This window comes from Pelodiscus sinensis, unplaced genomic scaffold (assembly GCF_049634645.1).
Source record: "Pelodiscus sinensis isolate JC-2024 unplaced genomic scaffold, ASM4963464v1 ctg92, whole genome shotgun sequence".
Lineage (NCBI taxonomy): Eukaryota > Metazoa > Chordata > Testudines > Trionychidae > Pelodiscus > Pelodiscus sinensis.
In genome coordinates, this window is record NW_027465832.1 from 347029 (window position 1) to 371447 (window position 24419).

General features: G+C 49.5%; 1 protein-coding gene across 5 annotated transcripts in view; it reads right to left on the reverse strand.

Annotated features, from left to right (window-relative positions):
- Nucleotides 1-24419, reverse strand: part of LOC112544843 (protein phosphatase PTC7 homolog) — a 95442-nt gene that overhangs the window by 58124 nt on the left and 12899 nt on the right. For 3 of the 5 annotated variants that reach the window (XR_012898731.1, XM_075914699.1, XM_075914697.1), the window contains exon 2: nt 9351-9530. Coding sequence is in view for 4 of the 5 variants with exons in the window: in XM_075914699.1 (XP_075770814.1) it covers nt 9351-9530 (180 nt within the window). In the remaining variant the exon portion in view is untranslated. Of the gene's footprint in view, nt 1-9313; nt 9531-24419 lie in introns of all 5 variants that reach the window. The other 2 variants (XM_075914700.1, XM_075914698.1) reach the window with 1 other exon arrangement.

The window sequence follows — 24419 nt, forward strand, 5'->3', positions numbered from 1 at the left end:
TTCCAGTCCTAGTATTCTATGATTCTATCTGTACACAGTGTTCAAGATGTGAGCGTACCATGGATTTATATAAAGGGCAATAAGATATTCTCCGTCTTATTCTCTAGCCCTTTTTTAATGATTCCTAACAGCCTGTTTGCTTTTTTGACTGCCGCCGCACACTGCGTGGACGTCTTCAGAGAACTATCCACGATGACTCCAAGATCTCTTTCCTGATTAGCTGTAGCTAAATTAGCCCCCATCATATTGTATGTGTAGTTGGGGTTATTTTTTCCAATGTGTATTACTTTACATTTATCCACATACAATTTCATTTGCCACTTTGTTACCCAATCACTTAGTTAAGACCAAAGCAGACTGTGAAGAACTTTAAAAAGATCTCACCAAACTATCTTGAGCAGTTTAGTATCGTCCACAAACTTTGCCACCTCACTGCTCACCCCTTTCTCCAGATCATTTATGAACATGTTGATTAGGATTGGTCCTAGGACTGACCCTTGGGGAAACACCACTATTTACTCCTCTCCGTTTTGAAAATTTACCATTTATTCCTACCCTTGGTTTCTTGTATTTTAACCAGTTCTCAGTCCATGAAAGGACCTTCCCTCTTATCCCATGACAACTTAATTTACACAAGAGCCTTTGGTGAGGGACTTTGTCAAAGGCTTTCTGGAAATCTAAGTACACTATATTTACTGGATCCCCCTTGTCCACATGTTTGTTGACCCCTTCAAGGAATTCTAATAGATTAGTAAGACAGGATTTCCCTTTACAGAAACCATGTTGACTTTTGCCCAACAAATTATGTTCTTCTATGTGTCTGATCATTTTATTCTTTACTATTGTTTCAACTAATTCGCCCGGTACTGACGTTAAACTTACCAGTCTGTAATTGCCAGGATCGCCTCTACAGCCCTTTTTAAATATTGGTGTTACATTAGCTATCTTCCAGTCACTAGTAACCTGTCCTTTAAATCAGCTTCTGTACCCAGTTACTAGTTCCGCAATTTCACACTTGAGTTTTCAGAACTCTTGGATGAATGCCATCCGGTCCCAGTGATTTGTTAACGTTAAGTTTTTCAATTTGTTCCAAAACCTCCTCTAATGACACCTCAATCTGGGACAATTCCTCAGTTTTGTCACCTACAAGGGACGTCAGGTTTGGGAATCTCCCTAACATCCTCAGCCGTGAAGACCGAAGCAAAGAATTCATTTAGTTTCTCCACAATTACTTTATCGTCTTTAAGTGCTCCTTTTGTATCTTGATCATCCAGGGGCCCCACTGGTTGTTTAGCAGGCTTCCTGCTTCTGATGTACTTAAAAAACATGCATCTGACGAAGTGGGTCTTGGAGCATAAGCTTTCGTGGGCAAACACTTCAGTTAGTCTATAACAGTGGTCCCCAACCTTTTGAGGTTGTCGGGCGCCAGGGGGCATGGCCGTTTGCCCGCAGGGCGCCAGGGGGCGGGGACACTAGTGCGCCCGGGGGGCGGGACCCCCCCAGCTGCATGCCCGGGGGCGGGGACCCCCATGGCCGCGCGCCCGGGAGCAGGACCCCCTCCAAGGGCCGCACGCCCGGGGCCGGCGCTGCCCCGCCGAGTGCCGCGCGCCCGGCGGTCCCCCCCGCCGAGTGCCGCGCGCCCGGGGCCGGCACTCCCCCCCTCCCGCCGAGTGCCGCGCGCCCGGGGCCGGCGCTCCCCCCGCCGCGTGCCCGGGGCCAGCGCCCGCCCCCGCCGAGTGCCGCACGCCCGGCGCTCCCCCCGCCAAGCACCCGTGCGCCATGTGCCCGGGGCCAGGCCAGCCCCGAGCACCTGGCGGGCGCATTGAAATGCCCCCGTGGGCGCCATGGCGCCCGCGAGCACCGTGTTGGGGACCACGGGTCTATAAGGTGCCACAGGACTCCTCACTGTTTTTTTAAAAAACATTTTATTACCTTTTGAGCTTTTGGCTAGTTGTTCTTCAAACTCCTTTTTTGCTTTTCTTATTACATACTTACACTTAATTTGGTAGTGTTTATGCTCCTTTCTATTTACCTCACTAGGATTGGACTTCCACTTTTTAAAAGATGCCTTTTTATCTCTCACTGCTTCTTTTACATGGTTGTTGATCCACGGTGGCTCTTTTTTACTTCTACTATGTTTTTTTAATCTGGGGTATGCATTTAAGTTGGGCCTCTATTATGGTGTCTTTGAAAAGTGTCCATGCAGCTTGCAGGGATTTTACTTTAGTCACTGTACCTTTTAATTTCTGTGTTCTGATCATGAGGGTTAGCCAGCATCCTGGGGACTAAGGGGTTAAATATGTCCCTTACCTAAACCAGGTGGCAGGCAGCCAATAGACATGTAGGTAGGAATTTACAACTGGGACAAAGGAATTTTTGGGTTTTTCCGTCCTTTGTCCCTGGGTACTTTCTCTCCAGCTATTGAAGGGGACACAATGTATCCTTCTACAAAAATACTCTTCACAGTCTGTAAGTAACCTAAAGTTTAGATAAATCCGTTAGGTTTTATGGTTTGGGAAATGGGATCTGGCCTGTGCATTTAGAAATGGGTTTTGCTCGCCTTTATAACTAAGGGTATGTCTACGCTACAACGTTAATTCGAACTAACTTAGTTCGAATTAGTTAATTCGAACTAAGCTAATTCGAACTAACGGATCTAGACTAAAAAACTAGCTCGAATTAGCATTTTGCTAATTCGAACTACCATGTCCACATTAATTGGACCCTGAACCGGGCTTAAGGATGGCCGGAAGCAGTGCCGGCAGGGCATCAGAGGAGGACTTGGCTAGCCTGAGACAGCATCTCCACGCTCTGAGGGCTGTGCTTAAAGGGTCCCAACCCCCACCCTGGACAGACAGTTCTCAGGGGTGCCCCGCTTGCAAAGCAGTCCTGGCTCGGAGTGCCCGGAGTATCCACACTGGGCACATCACAGCACTCGGCCATCAGACCGGCTGCACTTGCCGCAGGCTGCCATTTGGGGAGAGGGGGCAATCGGGGGGCTGCAGGAGAGGTTCCACCCCAAAAGCCCACAGAGCCAGCCCAGTCCTCCCCATGGGGGGCGTGTACCCCATTCCTCCCTCACCTCCTTCCACTTACCCTTCCCTAGCCCCTTTTCTTGATGTACAAAATAAAGGACAATTGTGTTCAAAAATGGAATCTGTCTTTATTGAACAAAACTGGGGGAGACTGGGAAAAGGAGGTGGGAGAGGGGGAGAGAGAGGCTGGGAGAGGGGAGGGCAACTAAAATGATCAGGGGTTGGGAACAGGTCCCATATGAAGAGAGGCTAAAGAGACTGGGACTTCTCAGCTTAGAAAAGAGGAGACGGAGGGGGGACAGGATAGAGGTCTCTAAAAGCAGGAGTTGGGTGGAGAGGGTGCATACAGAAAAGTTCTTCATTAGTTCCCATAAAGAAGGACTAGAGGACACCAAAGGAAAGGAATGGGTAACAGGCTTCAAACTAGTAACAGAAAGTTGTTCTTCACAAAGCACAGAGTCAACCTGTGGAACTCCTTGCTGCAGGAGGCTGTGAAGGCTAGAACTAGAACAGAGTTTAAAGGGAAGTGAGATCAAGTCATGGAGGCTGGGTCCATGGAGTGGTATTAGCCAGGGGGTAGGAGTGCTCTCCCTGCCCAAGGTTTGTGGAAGGCTGGAGAGGGATGGCACGAGACAAATGGCTTGGTCACTGTCTTCGGTCCATCCCCTCCAGGATCCCTAGTGTTGGCCGCTGTCGGCAGACAGGCTACTGGGCTAGATGGACCTTTGGTCTGACCCAGGACGGCCATTGTAAGCTCAGGGTTGGGGGTCTCAGTGGACCAACTTGATTTTCATGCACTCCTGCTCCTGGGTGGCCAGGCTGGCAGCTCTCCTGCCCTAGCTGGCCACGTTCCTGTGCCTAGTGCGGACATCGTGGACAAGGTCCACGATGTCCGCACTAGCCCAGGCGGGTGCCCGCCTCTTGCGGTCCTGGGCAAGCTCCCAGGAGCCGCCAGCCTGGTCCCGGGAAGAGGGGGAGGGCTGGGGGGCATCGGGTGGGTGGCTCGATCAGTGCCAGGTGCAGGGTCTGCTGGCTGGGTGCTGGCAGGCTTGCACCTGGCACGGGCACCGTAGCCAGCCCGTGCCCCTTTAAGGGGTCCGGGGCCAGGAGGGGAGCAGTAGAGTTTCCCTGGTGTGGGCCAGAGTGGCCACCAGGGAAAGCTGGGGAGGGCTAGCCTCCCACTAGTTCGAATTAAGGGTCTACACACCCCTTAATTCAAACTAGTATGTTCGAACTAGGCTTAATCCTCGTGGAACGAGGTTTACCTAGTTCAAACGGAGCGCTAGTGTAGCGCCTATGAAAGTTAGTTCGAACTAACATCCGTTAGTTCGAACTAACTTTGTAGTGTAGACATACCCTAAGTTCGTGGCCCATGGTAAATTTCTCCTTCATGAGTATATTATATTGTTACTGTTCCATCTAGTCATTATACTTGCAACAGGAAAATTGTGATGATTCATAATAGAAGTTCTTTCTCTTTTCTTTTTATTAACCTGGTATTGGTTAATTTGTGTGTCCTGGTTTGTACATTAGGGGTGAGATTTCCCAAAGTAGTCTCTCCCTGGTTGCTTTATTAATATTTGGGGGGTGGCAGCAGCGTTTTATTCCCAAAGTCTTCATTGTTACGATTTTGGGGGGAAGTTTTATACAAAAGCCTAGTAGATAAGGTTTTGGGGTACTTTTCATAGAATCATAGGACTGGAAGGGACCTCGAGAGATCGAGTCCAGTCCCCTGCCCTCATGGCAGGACCAAATACTGTCTAGACCATCCGTGATAGACATTTATCTAACCTACTCTTAAATATCTCCACAGATGGAGATTCCACAACCTCCCTGGGCAATTTATTCCAGTGTTTGACCACCCTGACAGTTAGGAACTTTTTCCTAATGTCCAACCTAAACCTCCCTTGCTGCAGTTTAAGCCCATTGCTTCTTGTTCTATCCTCAGAGGCCAAGATGAACAAGTTTTCTCCCTCCTCCTTGTGACACCCTTTTAGATACCTGAAAACTGCTATCATGTCCCCCCCCTCAATCTTCTCTCTTCTAAACTAAAGAAACCCAATTCTTTCAGCCTTCCTTCATAGGTCATGTTCTCTAAACCTTCAATCATTATTGTTGCTCTTCTCTGGACCCTCTCCAATTTCTCCACATCTTTCTTGAAATGCGGTGCCCAGAACTGGACACAATACTCCAACTGAGGCCTAACCCGCGCAGAGTAGAGCAGAAGAATGACTTCTCGTATCTTGTTCACAACACACCTGTTAATGCTTCCCAGAATCATGTTTGCTTTTTTTTGCAACAGTATCACACTATGACCCCTAGATCCCTTTCTGCCGTACTCCTTCCTAGACAGTCACTTCCCATTCTGTAGATGTGAAACTGCTTGTTCCTTCTTAAGTGGAGCACTTTGCATTTGTCCTTATTAATCTTCATCCTGTTTACCTCAGACCATTTCTCCAATTTGTCCAGATCATTTTGAATTATGACCCTATCCTCCAGAGCAGTCGCAACCCCTCCCAGCTTGGTATCATCTGCAAATTTAATAAGCGTACTTTCTATGCCAATATCTAAATTGTGGATGAAGATATTGAACAGAGCCGGTCCCAAAACAGACCCCTGCGGAACCCCACTTGTTATGCCTTTCCAGCAGGATTGTAAACCGTTAATAACTACGTTCTGAGAAGGCTTATCCAGCCAGTTATGTACCCACCTTCTAGTAGCCCCATCTAAGTTGTATTTGCCTAGTTTATTGATAAGAATATCATGCGAGACCGTATCAAACGCCTTACTAAAGTCTAGGTATACCACGTCCACCGCTTCTCCCTTATCCACAAGACTCATTATCCTACCAAAGAAAGCTATCGGATTGGTTTGACTCTATTTGTTCTTTACAAATCCATGCTGGCTGTTTCCTATCACCTTGCCACCTTCCAAGTGTTTACAGATGATTTCCTTAATTACTTGCTCCATTATCTTCCCTGTCACAGAAGTTAAACTAACTGGTCTGTAGTTTCCTGGGTTGTTCTTATTTCCCTTTTTATAAATGGGCACTAGATTTGCCCTTTTCCAGTCTTCTGGAATCTCTCCTGTCTCCCATGATTTTCCAAAGATGATAGCTAGAAGCTCAGATACCTCCTCTATCAGCTCCTTGAGTATTCTGGGATGCATTTCATCAGGCCCTGGTGACTTGCAGGCATCTAACATTTCTAGGTGATTTTTAACTTGTTCTTTTTTATTTTAGCTTCTAAACCTACCCCCTTCCCACTAGCATTCACTATGTTAGCCATTCCTTCAGACTTCTCGGTGAAGACTGAGACAAAGAAGTCATTAAGCATCTCTGCCATTTCCAAGCTTCCTGTTACTGCTTCTCCCTCCTCACTGACCAGTGGGCCTACCTTGACCTTGGTCTTCCTTTTGCTTCTAATGTATTTATAAAAAGTCTTCTTGTTTCCCTTTATTCCTGTAGCTAGTTTGAGCTCATTTTATGCCTTTGCCTTTTTTGCTGGCCCCCACTTCTGCATTTATTGTGCCAGCGTGGGGAAGGAGCCATGACATTCTGTTTAACTAGCCTCATTTTTGCATAGTTCCCCTTTTTGAAATTAAATGCCAGTGTTGCAACCAAGAATAAACTGTATTTATTCAACATCAACCAAAGGTGGGCAGGGGGAGGGGGCTGTAAACTGGGAGGGGGACTCATGACTGTGAGGGTCAGCTGCCTGTGCCACCTCAGGTGTGGGGGCTTAGTCGGGTTTGTGGATGGGTGGGGGCAGTGAGCAGAGGGAGGTGGCCAAGAAGGGGGGCAGGAGGAGGGGGCATGGGCATGGCCGAGGGGCAGGAGGGTGGGAGCCAGGAGGAGCAGCATTGGCCATGTGTGCTGCCATGCTGGCCATTATATCGCACATGCGGTCACACAGCTCCAGATACTGTCCTCAGGCATGTTGCCGCCACTCAAGGTTGGAGTGGACCTTGTGGGTCAGCATCTCCTCCATCCTCTCTATGTCAGTGACATGGTGCTGCATGAGTTGATGCCGGGCCCTGGCACATCTTCGTGGTCCCTGAACTGTGGCAGGTGGCAGTGGTGGACTGGCTGGCCCTTCACTCCCAGCTGGTCCGGCTGTGGAGAACACACAGAGGGAGAGGTGGTCAGTCATCCCTGCAGACACTGTCCCTGAGGCCGTGCCCTCCTCTGTGAGCAGCGACCAACAGTCTGCGGCCCAGAGGACTGGGGTGCCCGCTTCCTCCTCCCCACCCCCAAGCCCACAGACAAGCAGCCCAGGGAAGTGTCCGGCCACAGTGGGATTCCCTCAGGGGCGGCAGAGGAGCCGGGAGCAGGCTGGGGCTCCCTGGGGGCCGCACACACGGGGTGGCTCGCAACACTTTCTACGGACGCGGCTGCTGTCTCGTATGGGCAGGTATGGCTGCGTACTGTGTGCAGTACTCCTCGGTGTGTGTGTGTGTGTGTGGCGGGGGGGGGGGGGGGGGGGTGTCAGGCCTGCACCCTTGTGGCTAGTCTGCTTCCAGCCCGTGGCATTCCCCCCCGTGGCAGGACGTGTGTGGCACGTGCGCGGTGTCCAGCCGGAGCAGCCCAAGCAACACTCGCCCCCCATGCACCTGCCTCCCCCACCCTCTGAAGTGAGTGATGAGGAGACCACTCACCTGAGGATCCCTCCCAGCTGTCCAAGGTGGCCTGGGAGAGATCCTGGCTGCCAGGCACCGGCTCCAAAGACAGGGTCACAGTGCCCCTCGGCTCCTCCTCTGCTTTGACAGCCGGCTGGCCCTCGCCCTCCTACTCCAGCTGCCTCACTACGGGGGTCCGTAGCCCAGAGTCCACCAGGGTGGATGGGGATTCGTCCCCCACATCCCCGAGGATGGCATGGAGCTCCCTGAAGTAGGGGCAGGTGTGGGGTCCTGCCCCCGAGCACTTGCTGGCACGGACATATGCCAGCCGTAGTTCTTTAACCTTACTCCGGACCTGTTCAAAGGTCCGGAATGGATGTCCATGCTCGGCCAAGGCCTGCGCCATCCGGCCAAAGATATCCACATTTCTCCTCCGGGCCCAGGGATCCTGCAAGGCCTCCTCCTGTCCCCACAGCTCCAAGAGGGCCTTGACCTCTGGACCAGACCCGGAGGGTGTGCGCCTTTTGGTGCCCCTGGGTGGGTCCTGTGACCCCCGGGGGCTGCTCCTGATGAGGGCCGGGGGTAGCAGGGGCAGACATGCCTCATCCTGGCTGTGGCAGGGAGAGCCACGGGGTGAGGTGCTGCTCTCTGGGGTCAGCTTCCTGCCACGAAGCTTGTCCAGGGGGCCTGCACCTTTAAGGAGGGGCCAGCAGACAGGAACTATAGAGCTGTCATGAGTTGTCTGGAGCATCCACCAGAGCACGTGTGCTTTTTCCTGGAGGCCAGTTCTTGTGCAAAAACCCCCTCCTGCCCATCCACACATGCCTTTTTGCGTAAGAGCTCTTGCGCAAAAAGGCTTATTCCTCATAGAAAGAGGAATAACTCTTGCACAAAAAGCCCCGTCTTCTGACGATCTACTGTATTTTTTCTCGTGCAAAGACGCGCTTGTATTGTGGACGCTCCGTGAGTTTTTGCAGTATAGACATAGCCTTAGGGATCAGTTTTCAAGGTTGCCTATTCACAGCCTAATTCTGCCTTCACGTCCACTCATAATTCCCACTGATTTCCAGGGGTGTTGCATGCACATATCCAAAGGCATACTTTGTGAGAAGAGAGATTTGAAGCACAGCAAAAGAAATATGCTACAAATGATTTGTTAAATGCAGTGCACAAAGGAAATACAATAGTATGCCAATGACCATACAGCATAAACCATTTACAGTACAATCTTACCCCTTTGAATTACATTCAGCGAAGTCTAAAACTTACAGTGTACAGGAAGCTCAAGAGCAGCAGTAAGGGGCAAGGAGACCCAATAACAGGATACTCTAGTTACTATCTTCAGAAAAATATAGGTTCAACCTGAGCTCAAATCACAAAGCTAAAAACTCCCTAAAGGTTTCAAATTGAGAATTATTTTGTTGAAGATATAGCTAGTATTAGCTGACTGCAGCAGGAACTTATTTTGTATCCACTGTGCAAGATCCTCATAAGACAAGGTTACAGATCTGCAGTTTCATTTAGAGTTTTCCTCTTTAAATTAAAAAGCTGGCAGGGGCTTATGCTGGTGTTCCAAGTTTAAATAATAAAACAACTTTAAGTCTACATATCTGCATCTAGGAGGACATGCACCACACCAGAACAATATTTGCTGCACTTACCAAGCAAAGGTACTTTGTTCTGCAGCAGCGCACTTACCAAGCAAAGGTACTTTGTTCTGCAGCAGCTCACAATAACTTGTAGTAAGAATTCCAACAGGATTGCTTGGTGCAAACCGTCCTTCTTTTACTAAACGTTCACATGTTCGCATTAGAGTCCCTGAGAACTGAGAAGGATCAACCCCATAGTCTCTCCAGCCACCTACACCATCTGCTACCCCTAAAAAGAGAAAAAAAACCAACTTAACATAAATGTTTCAAATGCTTTGATATGCTAGAACGAATTGAATATATGTAGAAAGTCCAACATCTAAAACAGACGCCACAGTTTGCTAGTCCTATTTCTGTATTAAACATTTTCCCCAAATGGTTATTTACAGTTTCATTATGACTGGAGAACAGCTACAGCATGGAGCTATATGGTTAGAAACCTGAGAATTTTTGGTTTTAAAGAAACCACACACTATGGAAAGCATACATATGTAGGTGAACTTCAAACGTTAGCTGTAGGGTAAAGATCCAGGTAATCTGTCAGTTAGTAAAACAGATTAAAGTCTAAAGCTAAATAACTAGAGTGATGTTCTGTGAATAGACTGACTTTGCGGTAAGAAAGATTTATTGGAGAATTAAGTAGCTTTTCAGGGATACAGACCACACTTTCTGATACAGGCACACAGAAGGAGGAATGGAAGTGTTGGAGAAGAAGCATATAGAATAATTTAAATAGAACAGAAATGAAGATAAAGTAGAGGAACTCCCCCCCCCCATCTAACATCTCCTGACAGGTATTCTTTTAGTGCTCATTCACAGTGATGTGGTCCTTTTCCTGTGAGTGGTACCAATTTCTGCAGAAAGTAGAACTTCCATTAAAAAAAAGTGTTTGAAGATCAATGCAATTTTGTGTTCTACATCAGCAGAAAGAACACTCTAGAGCCTCTGTGGCTGCTTACAACTTCAACCAAGCAAGAGTTTAAGTGGACTCGAGCTCACTGTAGCCATTCAGAACAGCACTGACAGCAGTAAATCAGATCTGTTTCACTCTGATAAAGCTTGGAGCGGCAACTAAGACAAGTGCTAAAATTATGCACACTGGAGCAGGAGGCTGGAGATGGGTGGATTAGTAGAGTCCCTCACCACTAGCAGCAGTCTGGAGTGTGAAGGTGGGCAAGAGAGAAAGTTCCTTTTCTCTCACAGTAGTAAGAGGATTTTTGTTTTTACAGAAGTAGGGGAAGGAAAATTCAAGGCACCTTTAAGCCAGAGGCTACAAGAGATGAACCTCTGACCCCACCCTCCTAGCTTTTCCCAAAAGTTCCTGGGCGGTGCAGTCCCGGACAGTGCCACACTTCTATCCTTTTCTGTATTAACTTTGACTGGTTAGGTTTAGTCCTTTGGTTACTAGGTGGATAGTAAATTTACACATGGCAAAAGGGGTGCATGGATGGTGGCAGCAGGGGAGGTATGGACCAAAAGTAGTGTAGGGAGATGTTTATTTTGCAAGATAAATGGTAGGGAAAATGTAAGGGAGCACTCATGGCAAGGAAACAAAGGTAACGGGGTGAGGGAGATAGAACAAGGGAGACTAACATAAAAACTAAACCTAATGAACAATGTCACAACCAATATAGCACACAATTCATTTACTCCTTTAAATTCCCATCTGAGGTTACCAGCCACCCTGCAAGTGCAAAAATGTTTTAAGACTTGTTTAAAAAAAAAAAATGACTGGGCAGTAAAAGATTAAGATAAATTACAATAAAAAAAGAACAAGTCAGTTCCATCATTAGTACAAAAGAAAGCTGAACTGCAATAGTATACAAAATATGACTGGCTCACCTGATCACACAGTAATGTTAAAGCTTCTAAATTACAGCAGTGTGGTGGCTTGGTAACAGCTAATGCTAATGTGCTGTCTGAAATATGTTTACAGTTTTCAGAGTCTGTTCTTAATGCTAACACTACTGCATTCAAATATTGCCTAAAAAGGGACACATTAAGGTAGATTGCAGATACCCAGTAAGAAATAATCCCATTTGAAAATGTTGCATGATTTAATTCGGTTAAGGATCTGTCTGATCATCAGCATATAAGAATTACAATTTGAAGTATTCTGTGACCCCCCCCCCCCCCCCCAAAAAAAGTCACAGAATCTTAGAACTCACCAGAGCCATTTTTGCTACTGCTTCAGCTAGGGAGATTGGTTTAAATTAACCAGTAAGAAAGGAAATACTAAATCAAAATTATTGAACAGATTAAGTGCTTTAACTGTCTCATGTTCGTTCAAACTTAATTTTCAACTAAAATATTAAATTTACATCCAACACAAAAGCTTTCAATACTGTCTTCATTTATGGCAGGGGTGGGGAACCTTTTTTGGGTCAGGGGCCACTGACCCACAGAAAAATCAGTTGGGGGACACACAAGCAAAGAGCAAAAAACCCCTCCAATTCCTCCCCCCAACTGAAACACCTCACTCCCCTGGTGCCTGGGGGGGGGGGGGGGGGGGGGGGGGCAGGAGAGGAAGGGAAAGGGAAAGGGATGACTGAAGTGTAGGGCTTCCCGTAGTCCAGATTAACTCTATCATGCAAACATGATTCTGGGCTGCATTAACAGGTGTGTTGTGAGCAAGACATGAGAAGTCATTCTTCCGCTCTACTCTGCGCTGGTTAGGCCTCAGTTGGAGTATTGTGTCCAGCTCTGGGCACCACTAACGTTGCCAGGTGTCCAATATTCACCTAGACAGTCTGGTATTTTCAGCTCCTGTCTGGTTTAAAAAAAAAAAAAAAAAAAGAGAGAGAGAGAATACTGGACACCTGAGATGTCCAGTATTTTCTGAATTTTTCCCCAGCCAGGAGGCAAAAATGCCGGGCACTTGGCAACCCTACAAACACTCAGAACCTGCCCGCCCCCCCAGCTCCCAAGCTTACCTGGTTCCCCAAGGGTGCTGGCACAAAATGGCTGCTGGCCAAAAGACCTAGGGGAAGCAATGCTTCCCCTGGGTCTTAGTGCTCAACCGCTCCCCTGTTCCTATCCCTGCACTCACTCTTAAAGCGGATATGTTGTTTTAACCGTGTTTCACGTGCACAGTTTAAGTCGATGGAGGGGCAGTGGCAGCACGTGGAGCAGCTTCTGGATCTACATCTTCCCCATGAGGCAGATCCAGTGAGGCAGCTTGGAGCTTTCTCCACTCTCACCCTCCCCCCTCCCCCACCCCCCACATGCTGGCACTCCAACCTTGGGCATGGGGGGGGGGGGGGGGGGGAAGAGACAGGTGCCATGAGGCTGCAACACCAGTGTGGGCTCCCCATTTTATGGGGAGGGAGGGGGCTGAGCTTGAGCCACAGACCACCTGTAAGGTGTCTGCAGACCACTAGTGGCCCATGGACCCCAATTTCAGAACCACTGATCTAGACCATCCCTGACAGATGTCTATCTAACCTGCTCTTAAATCTCTCCAGAGATGGGGATTCCACACCCTCCCTGGGCAATTTATTCCAGTGTTTGACCACCCTGACAGGCAGGAACTTTTTCCTGATGTCCAACCTAAACCTCCCTTGCTGCAGTTTAAGTCCATTGCTTCTTGTTCTATCCTCAGAGGCCAAGATAAACAAGTTTTCTCCCTCCTCCTCATGACACCCTTTTAGATATCTGAAAACTGCTATCATGTCCCCCCTCAGTCTTCTCTTTTCTAAACTAAAGAAGCCCAATTCTTTCAGCCTTCCCTCATAGGTCATGTTCTCTAGACCTTTCATCATTCTTGTTGTTCTTCTCTGGACCTTCTCCAGTTTCTCCAAATCCTTTCTGAAATGCGGTGCCCAGAACTGGACACAATACTTCAACTGAGGCCTAAATGAAGCTATTATTCATGATACAGCACAATGAGTCACTTTCGGAGCATACTTAGAAAGTTTATTTTGGAAAAAGGATAGACCCAACCTCCAGCTGAGTGAAAATTTGAACAGTAACATTGTCACGTTACTGGATTTTAAAGGGAGCAGCCAGCTCACTGCTGCACCCATGGGGGGGGGGGGGGTATTTGCCCCAAAGTGTATACAAAGTGGGCCATGTGAGGTGTCAAACAAAAGCTTATTGTCTTCTGATTCTATATATGCTATTCAGGTAGTTGTATAATAACTGTACGTGAAGTTATAAACATGTACTCTCTATGGATGCTGGAAACTTTGCTGTATAAGGTTGAGCAATAGGCGAGGAATGCTCAGCATATGGATATGTTAATGAGTGGGGCTCTAGGGACAACAGCTCTCTAAAGGCCAAAGACACACCTGGGGAATGAAGCTATAGGCCTGGCCACTGACCATGTGACTCTCCAGCTTGGAAGAGACCCAGGAGGTATATAAGTGCCATCCTCCATTTTTGGTCTTCAGCTTGGCTCCGAATCACAGATGGAGCCTTGCAGGGAACAACGAGCCGGAAAGAACTGCGGACCCATCCTGACATAGGATGTAACCAGAGATTTTTAAGCCAGCAGTTATAACATCTTTGCTGCGAGCCTGCATCGAGAACTGGGAGATTCAATGCATGTAATGTACGATACTTTAACAACCTCGCTCTCATGCTTTTCTTTCTTTCTGTAATAAACCTTTAGATGTTCGATTCTAAAGGTTTGGCTCAGTGTGATTTGTGGGTAAGGTCCAGAGTGTAAACTGACCTGGGATCTGTGGCTGGTTTCTGGGACCGGAGAACCCGTTCGGGGTAGGTGAGATCGGGTCCTATAACCCCTCACCTGTGTGTTAGGCCCGGGGCTGTTTGGGGCATGGATATTGCTGGGGTGTCAGAGGGGATTTGCTCATGAGGCTTCTAGCTGGCCAGGTAGGCAGCTAAAGTGTTCGGTGTGACCAGTTTATGGCCTGTTTGGGAAGGTTTCCAGTCTGGGGCTGTAAGGAGCCCCCAATTTTGAGCAATTTGCCCTGAGCGGACGCCCTCAGCTGTGCCCACACCCGGCCCAGTCCGTCACAAACATGCAATTTACTCATCTACAAATGTCCTTCACATAGGACACCATTTGAAATTCAGCTCACAGGGCGTGGGGGGGGGTGGGGGCTTTGTGCACTCCCCTGCCCCCAGGCCAATCAGGGTCTGGGGGAGCTGCGTGACGCTTCCTTCGCCCTGCCCCGGCCTCGCAGCACTCCAAAGTGCCACATGCTCTTTGCAGGGCGGGAGGAGGGTTCCCACGCTCCTCCACCCCAGGCCCTGATTGGCCTGGGGGTGGGGGAGCGTGCCAAGCTCCTTCCAGGGCATGGGTGTCTAGTGGGAAGTGGGGAGCAAAGGGGCTCCCCCACCCTCAGACCATTCCGGGGTGGCCTAGGGCTACTTCAAAAATTTTTTGAAGTGGCCCCCAAGGCAAAAAATTATTGCCCACCCCGGTATAGCCCATCAACATGAATCAGATTTTCCCCAAAATAGTGCACAGCCTTTCAGACACTAGCCTGGTTCATGTTAAGTACAGTATGCAGTATCTAAATCCCACTCTTAAAATTCCTTTGAACAGAATGAACATGGAAGTTCATCTGTTTAAGAAGTTGGAATAGAACTCCCCAGGAAAAAAAGAAGAATGGCATCCTGTTGAGATGTGTGTGGCTTTGGATAGAAGGGTGGAAGAACAATTGGCTCATTAATATGTAATTCAGAGGACACTTTTGGGTCAAAGAAAGGGTGAGGATGGAGTATAACGTTGTCCTTTTTGACTACTGTGTATGGTGGTTTAACAGCGAGTGCAGTGAGCTCACCCACTCTGCAAACAGATGTTCTCACTAATAGGAAGACCACTTTGATGGTTAACATCAATAGTGGACAGGCGGCTAGTAGCTCAAGTGGGGGGAGTGTTGAGTGAGGGTGCCTAGGACCATTCCAGGTTCCACAACTGTGGCGCTGTCCTATGAGGTGGATGAAGATTCGATAGTCCCCTGGGTAAATCTTTTTGTGGTGAGTGTAGCCAGAAAGAAACGCCGCCCCCCAACATCCTTGGGTGAGAGAATCCTTGAGAGCGAAACTCTGTCTTCAAAGGCTCCAGGGCCTCCAGAGGTGCTGGAATAATAATGGCCCTGGATGCAAGACAGGAACCAGATAACGGCAATTGGGCCAGCAGGTGATAGGGCCTTGGGCTACCTTTGGCTGGTACCAGTATTGATACGCCTACACTCTGCCCCAGAAGAGGAATCTACTGCCCCATCAGAAAAAGGATGTCTGGCCCTAATGATTTAGTTACCTCCACCTCACAGGTGCAAATTAAGCTCTGGACCCCCTGTGGGAACGGGCGTCACAAAGACATTCCAACTTAATTGGCATTTTAATGGCTAGAAAAGCGTCTACGTGACCACGGGGATATAAAGTGGGGCCCTGTGCCCCACTCTAATTGGAGACCCACCCATATACCTGCTGATGAGGCGGTCTTGGACCCCCGAGACTTTAGGACACCTTCGTCTCGTACTGAGTGCTTCCCATTTGGATTGAGAGAAACACTGGCTTTGCCGGAGTAAGGATCGCAGGAGTGAGAATATATCTGCTAGGTGTCTATTTTTGCGCACATTCAATAAGAGCTCAGAGAGCCAAAAGGGTTTCATGGTACCTTTAAGTGACTTTTCATTGTATTTTCGGTTTTGCCTTTTGTAGTGGCTGTGTCATCTGTAACACAGCAGTGACATTTAACAGCTAAGCTTGCCTTGTAACAATAAAATAGTAACTGTTTAAGCTTTAACCTGACGACTCCTGTTGCTGTAACAGAACCAAACACAATCAAAAGAACTATAGCCAGTCGGGGTAAACGCAGTAAGAGCTGAGCATTGAGTTGTGGCGCCTCCATGGGGCAGACTCTTTGAGGCACCCGTCAGTCTCCCTGGCTGCCCGCTGCGAAGGGACTTTGTCCTAGCAGTCAAAGACTCAGGTGTGATAGGGCTCACAGATCACTCACTACCCCAGCCACTGGCTAACAGTGAGGTGTGCCAATACTGACACTCATAAGAACATAAACATAAGAATGGCTGTACTGGGTCAGACCAAAGGTCCATCTAGCCCAGCATCTTGTCTGCCGACAGTAGCCAGGGCCAGGTGCCCCAGATAGGGTGGACCGAAGACAATAATCAAGCGATTTGTCTCCTGCCATCCATCTCCAGCCTCTGACAAACAGAGGCCAGGGACACCATTTCTATCCCCTGCTTAATAGCCTTGTATGGACCTAACCTCCATGAATTTATCTAGCTTCTCTTTAAACTCTGTTATAGTCCTAGCCTTCACAGCCTCCTCTGGCAAGGAGTTCCACAGGTTGACTACACGCTGCATGAAGAACTTTCTTTTATTAGTTTTAAACCTGCTACACATTCATTTCATTTACTGTCCTCTAGTCCTTATATCATGGGAACTAATAAATAACTTTTCTTTATCCGCCCTCTCCACACCACTCATGATTTTATATATCTCTATCATATCCCCCCTCCATCTACAGTACGGCAGAATGAAGTAATTACTGCAAGATGAATTTTGAGAGAAGCCAAGGCTAGGCCTGATTACTTTAAGGAGAGAATAGATTCCAAGATCTCATGAAGGGGCTTGAAACTCTGGTCCAGGTGTCTTTCTGTACACCATGAAACAAATCCACACCACTTCTGAAGACAGGTGGATAGAGAAGTATGTTTGCGTCAAAGAGGTATTTGATACATAGCAGAAATGAGAACATTTCATTTCGGATTCTCAGAACCAACAAGGAACCATGCTGTCAGGCGCAGTAGGCTGGGCTGGGGATGTGTTAGAGCGCCATGGTCCTGAGAATCAACAGATCGTGGTGTTCGGGAAGGGAATAGGGTGGAAGAGAAAACATCCGAAAGAAATAAGGAAGCTATGTTTGACGGGGCCAAAAGGGGGCTATGAGCAGGGCTCGACAATCTATTGAATCTACTTGCTCGTGGCGGGTTGATTTCAGCCCGGCACCCTGTTTACCGGCAGCACGCACATGCGCAATGCAGCTCTTGCACATGCGGGGCTGGCAAGCGGCTTTTGCCACGGTTTGTCAAGCCCTGGCTATGAGGATTACTGTTGCTCCTTCCCTGTTGAGCTTTTCAAGGACCCTGGGGATCAGTGGGGTTGGAGGGAAGGCATGAAGGGGCCGCTCCAATTGAGGATAAAGGTGTCTCCGAGGGATCCCAGGCCCACTCCGGCAGACATTTGGCATTGTGGCATGAAGCAAAGAGGTCTATTTGGGGAAATCCCCAGCGGCGGAAAATTGGTTGGAGTATACAATGGTTTAGCTCCCACTCGTGGTCCTTCAGGAAATGTCTGCTAAGTGCATCTGCTGTGACATCATTGATGCCGGGTAAGTATGACAACATCAGCAGGGTTTGACGAACTGCGGTGAAAGCCACTCACCAGCCCCACACTGCGCATGCGCGCGCCGCCGGGCTGAAATCTACTCGCCACGGGCGAGTAGATTCAATAGATTGTCGAGCCCTGACCATCGGTGTTACTCTGCGTTGGATACACCAGTTCCATAAGCATATTGCTCGATCCCACTCCCTATGCGCCAAAGCACCACCCTATTGATATATGTAGTACATCGTGGTCATATTGTCAGTGAGGATTCTGACTGGGGTGCCCTGGATGCACACAGAGAAGCGCTTGCACACATTGAAGACAGCTCTCAGTTCCAAGAGATTGATGTGGAAAAAAGTTTCTTTGGTGGACCATCAGCCCTGTACTAGGTGACCGTCCAAGTGTGCTCCCTGTGGAAGCCATTTCATATTTAGCTATAAGCCATTCTGTATAACAGAAGCCATTTAAGTCTCTTGCTTCTGCACGTACGCTAGAGCGTGAACTCTCCTTCACCGATGTGAGAAAGGCCAGAAGGATGAGGCCTTTGGAATGCATTAGAATGCATTTGAGCTGAAGCTCTTACCAAGAAGAAACAGGCAGTAGGGAGTGACAACAGTCTTCTCTTCTGAATTTAATTGATGGATTTCTGTAATTGGATGCCCTGACCTCAGACTAGTTTGGTTAAGGGTCTAAAGATACTAGGATTGATTTGTATTAGCAGCCTTACTGGGCCCGGTCCTGCTGGGTTCACGTTTGGCTCACTTTGTGCCTTATTGATCAATAAAGCTGTGTGTTAGCCACCTAAACACAGAGAAGTCTTTTGCTTCAACATCCCCAACCGAGGAAAGAGGCATCTAACATAATTTGTGCCACGGGCTAGTCTCGGTGGAAGGGCACCTCAGCTAGTAAGTTATTGGGTTCAGCCCACCACCTGAGGGACACGACCACCCTGGGTAGGTGGGGGGGCCCCCCCAATTTGCCCTCCGTACACACGCCATCCAGGCACAATATTCACAATGTTGTATGCAGCAAAAGCATATCTGTGCATGAGCCACCACATACCTGTCCTTCAGCTAATGGGGCACACGGCCACCACAATGTAAGTATTTGTACCATGGGACTCAGACAACTGCAGCGAGGTCTTGTATCATCTTGAACCTCTGTAACGGTAGGTACGCCTGTGCTGCGGTTGAGTGCAAGCGGGCGCCTATAAACTCCAAGGATTGTGCTGAGTCAGAGAAGACTTCTGAAGACTGATCATGAGACCTAGGGATTCGAATACCACTTGCACTGCATTAATTGATTAGAGTGTTTCCACAAAGAAGAGGCCTTTGATTAGGCAGAGTGGGGAGTTTTGGGGGTTCAAGGGGGGGTGTTACATACAGGGGGGCACTGAGTGCCCGGAAATTACTAATTTAATGTGACAAAGGTGGGGAGTTTGTTGTTTCAGAGAACAGCCCAGAATTGGAGCCACGGTGTCTGGGTCCCTGGTGACCCCGGCCCTGCTTAGATGACACGGCTGCAGAGAGGGACCCCAGCAACTGGCCGAGCTGATCCCAGCAAGGGGAGAATATTGGATGAATGAAAGGAGGCGGAGAAAAGGGGCCCAGGCGACCCTCTTACCTGGGGAGAAGACAATGGACTGGGGAGGGGCCGTTGCTGGGGATAGTGGAGGCTCTGCTGGGAGATGAGGGCTGTTTTGGGGGGGACAGACAGAGGGGAGACTGATGTGCAGGGTTGAGGGCCCGGGCCTACTGGCCTGAGAGATCCTTTGCTGTGTTCAAAGTTCAATAAACCCTCCTGTTTTGTGCTGGCTGGGAGATGCTCTGGTCTAGAGAACAGGGTGGCACTATTCCTTCTGGGAGGGGAGGCCCCGGGGCTCCAGAGGGAGTGGACTCCCCAAAGGAGCTCACAGCAGAGGTAGGCGGCTGAAGGCCCAGTCACAGAGGCAGAGGGGCGGACCCCCCCCCCCCCAGGTGAGAGTGGGCACCCCAAGAGAGGGTCGCTGCACTAAGAGGGGGGTTCCGCCCAGGAGCCGAGGGGCCAAGTGTGGGCACAACCTGTGAGCTGTGACAGGCAGTCATCGAGATATGGGAATAGGATGATGCCCTTGTGTCATAAGTATGCTGCAGCCATGGCAAGTGTTTTGGAAAAGACCCTGGGTGCAGAAGACAAGATTTACAGTAGCAATAGATCACTTCCAATACCACATGCTACCTTTTTAACCTAAGAAACGCCTGTGAGCAGGGTGAATTATAACGTGGAAGTAGGTGTCTTGTAGGTTGAGGGCTGCAAACTAGTCCCCCTGGTCAAGCGCTGGAATGATAGATGCCAAGGTCACCATTTTGAACCGCTGTTTGCAGAGATGCCGATTGAGTCTGTGGAGGTCAAGAATGGGTCTCCAGCCTCCCATTCTCTTGGGTGGGGAAGTAGTGGGAATAAGAGCCTTTGCCCCTGAACTTATGTGGTACCCTCTCCACTGCCCCGAGGGTGAGGTGTTGTTGGACCTCTTGCTTTAATAGGACCTCATGACAGGGGTCCCTGAAGAGGGGCAGAGAAGGAGAGGGAAGTGATATAAACAGGATTGCATAGCCTGAGGTTATGAGCTTGAAGACCCCGCAGTTAGTGGTGATGGCAGCCCACCAATGACAAAGTGGTTTCAGACCTGGTCTTGGCGTTGACAGACCGGGGGGGGGGGGGGGGGGGGGGGGGGGGGAAATCTTGCATGCCCACAACCAATACGTGAAACCTGCTACTTATTGTTCTGCTCATTGAACGTACAGATATTTTGCAGATGCTTCCTTTGAGGATGTTGCCTGTTATGCTGTTGATCAAATTCCCTATTCTGGTACCTGGGGTACACAATTTCACGGTGCCTTTGATATGGCACATACCGTTTTCGTCAATGGGGGGGGGGGGCGGCTTAGACATGCCTAATTTTGGCAAAGTTGTTCTTGAATCTTTACTGGTATGGAGGACCTCATCAGGTCTTTTCGGCGAATATTTTCTGTTTGTCGAAAGGGAGGTCCTCTACTTTAGATTGCAGCTCTTTGGGAACATTGGCTAATTGCAGCCAAGAGGTCCTTCGCATTACAATTGATGTGGTGGTGGAGCATGCAACTGTCTCCGTGACATCCAGAGCTACTTGTAGGGCTGTTTGCACCAATGCATAGCCTTCCTGAATGACAGACTTCAGGATTGGCCACTTGTTGTCAAGCGAATGTTCCATGAGATCTGTAAGCTTTGAATAATTATCAAAATCGTAGTTAGCTAACAGTGCTGCATAATTGGCCATCTTTAGTACTACAGTTGATGAATAAACCTTTCTACCAAAAAGGTCCAAGCGCTTGCTTTCTTTGTCGGACGCAGCACTCTTTTATTTGGGCACTTTAGCTCTTTGTTGTATGGTGTCGACCAGAGAATTCAGTTTGGGGGTGAGAAAAAACAAAGTCCATGCCCTTTTGTTAGTCGGTGAGGCAGAGGCTGGAGTTTGCTATATATCGTTGACCACCTCCATAATAGCCCCGTCAATGGGCAGTGCGCTCTTTGCCCTTTGTGAAGGTTGAAAATTCTTGAGAAGACGACGTTGCTTCTTCTGTACCTCCATCAATTGGACCTCTTGGCTGGCCACTACTCTTTTAAACAGCTCCTGAAATTCCCTGAGGTAATCCATGGGTGAGGTATCACCTGGAATCACTGCCTTGTCTGGAGAAGAGGAGGAGTGGTCTGCGGGCAAGGTGTCCAGTTGTTCCTGTTCAGAGAGTTGGCCTTCCTCCAGCTCAGATTGCTGGGAAGGGAGAGAGGTGGTTTAAGGGAGTGGGGTGGAAGGATGCCTGTGGGCTGGTGCAGGAGAAACCATAGAACAACATCTGGAGGTGGACCAGTAGTAACAAGGGGTATGTGTACACTACAAAGTTAGTTCGAACTAATGGATGTTAGTTCGAACTAACTTTCATAGGCGCTACGCTAGTTCGAATTAAATTCGAACTAACGGAGCGCTTAGTTCGAACTAGGTAAACCTCATTCTACGAGGATTAAGCCTAGTTCGAACTAGCTAGTTCGAATTAAGGGGTGTGTAGCCCCTTAATTCGAACTAGTGGGAGGCTAGCCCTCCCCAGGTTTCCCTGGTGGCCACTCTGGCCAACACTAGGGAAACTCGTCTGCCCCCCTCCCGGCCCCGGACCCCTTAAAGGGGCACGGGCTGGCTACGGTGCCCGTGCCAGGTGCAAGCCTGCCAGCACCCAGCCAGCAGACCCTGCACCTGGCACGGCTCGAGCCAGCCACCCGATGCCCCCCAGCCCTCCCGCTCTTCCCAGGACCAGGCTGGCGGCTCCCGGGAGCTTGCCCAGGACCGCAAGAGGCGGGCACCCTCCTGGGCTAGTGCGGACATCGTAGACCTCGTCCACGATGTCCGCACTAGGCACAGGAAAGTGGCCAGCTTGGCCAGGATAGCTGCCAGCCTGGCCACCCAGGAGCAGGTGTGCAAGAGAATCAAGGGGGTCCAGTGAGACCCCCGACCCTGAGCCCTGAGCTTACAATGGCCGTACTGGGTCAGACCAAAGGTCCATCTAGCCCAGTAGCCTGTCTGCCGACAGCGGCCAACACTAGGGACCCTGGAGGGGATGGACCAAAGACAGTGACCAAGCCATTTGTCTCGTGCCATCCCTCTCCAGCCTTCCACAAACCTTGGGCAGGGACAGCACTCCTATCCCCTGGCTAATACCACTCCATGGAACCAACCTCCATGACTTGATCTCACTTCCCTGTAAACTCTGTTCCAGTTCTAGCCTTCACCGCCTCCTGCAGCAAGGAGTTCCACAGGTTGACTCTTTGCTTTGTGAAGAAGAACTTTCTGTTACTAGTCTGAAGCCTGCTACCCATTCCTTTCCTTTGGTGTCCTCTAGTCCTTCTTTATGGGAACTAATGAAGAACTCTTCTGTATGCACCCTCTCCACTCAACTCCTGCTTTTAGAGACCTCTATCCTGTCCCCCCTCCGTCTCCTCTTTTCTAAGCTGAAAAGTCCCAGTCTCTTTAGCCTCTCTTCATATGGGACCTGTTCCCAACCCCTGATCATTTTAGTTGCCCTCCCTTCTCCCAGCCTCTCTCTTCCCCTCTCCCACCTCCTTTTCCCAGTCTCCCCCAGTTTTGTTCAATAAAGACAGATTCCATTTTGGAAGACACGTTATCTTCATTTTGTACATCAAGAAGAGGGGCTAGGGAAGGGTAAGTGGAAGGAGGTGAGGGAGGAATGGGGCACGAGCCCCCGATGGGGAGGACTGGGCTGGCTCTGCAGGCTTCTGGGGGTGGAAGCTCTCCTGCAGCCCCCCAATTGCCCCCTCTCCCCAGATGGCAGCCTGCAGCAAGCGCAGCGGGGCTGATGGCCGAGTGCTGTGATGTGCCCAGTGTGGGTACTCCGGGCACTCCAAGCCAGGACTGCTTTGCAAGCGGGGCACCCCTGAGAACTGTCTGTCCGGGGTGGGGGTCAGGACCCTTTAAGCACAGCCCTCGGCTAGCCTGAGACAGCATCTCCACGCTCTAAGTCCTCCTCTGACGCCCTGCTGGCACTGCTTCCGGCCATCCTTAACCCCGGTTCAGGGTCCACTTAATGTGGACACACTAGTTCGAATTAGCAAAATGCTAATTCGAACTAGTTTTTAGTTCTAGATGCGTTAGTTCGAATTAGCGCTGTAGTGTAGACATACCCAAGGAGAGCAGTGTCATGTATGCATTGGTGATAGATATTACTATGATAGCCCCCATTGGGCCACACGATATTATCAATGTCTATGATGATCACAGTAAGATCTTGTGGGGGAGGAGTGCCTAGAAGAAAAGGTGCTCCTATAGTCATTGTGATAAGTAGCACACACTGATCAAGTGGGAGATCCAGGGAATCTGACCAAGCCTCTTGAAGAGGGCAGAGGAGACACTGATATGTGTCAAGGTATAGGAGATGAGCGGTACAGGCCCGAGGAGCAGGGAGAGAATCTGTAATGCCTCCTATCAGTGCGATGATGCACATCTCCCACCAGCGCCAGCGGTGGAAGCAAGGGGGTAGGACGGTGCCGGAGAAAAATGTGATCGGTTCCGGACTCGGGGAAATGGCGGTCTGTCTATTGGTCTTAGAGCGTGCCTTAGCTGGTGCTGGTGAGCCCCTCGGTGCCGGCAGTGCTGTAGTGGCCTGCTGAGTTTGCGGTCCCCTAGATCCGAGCCAGTGCTGAAGACTGAACCGGTGCCAGTTCCTGAGCTGGTACGGGTGCTGTTGCCATAGTTGAAGTAGCCAGCACTGGCGTAGCACGGTGCATCTTGGCATACACGTCTTTAGAATGGGCCGGGACAGTGCCAGATGTTCTGGGCTTGTCCCTGGTGCTTACACAGCTTGGTGGTAAAGACCATGCAGGAGAAGCCCTTCTTTTAGCTGAGGAGTCTGTGACCGAGGGTGGCAAAGAAGGAACTGGCAAGAGCCAGACCGTGCACACAAAGAGAAGGGGCAAAGGGCATGAAGCACCTGACACGCATGTGTGGTCTGGATGACTACTGCTAGGAAAAACTCCGATCTGCGGCACCAGGACAACCCAACACCAACAGTGGAGCACCCACAGGGACATCACACAAAGAACCATCCAGTTCTGCAGTCTGGTTTAGGGATGTTAGCTATTGGTTAATTGAATAGTCGCATAACCACATGAATTCTTAGCAGTTAGTTGACTATTCTATAGTCCCTGGGGGCAGGGCTGGCAGCCAGTGCAATCTGGCACCACTCCCAGGGAGCCCCCGGCCACCCCATGCTAC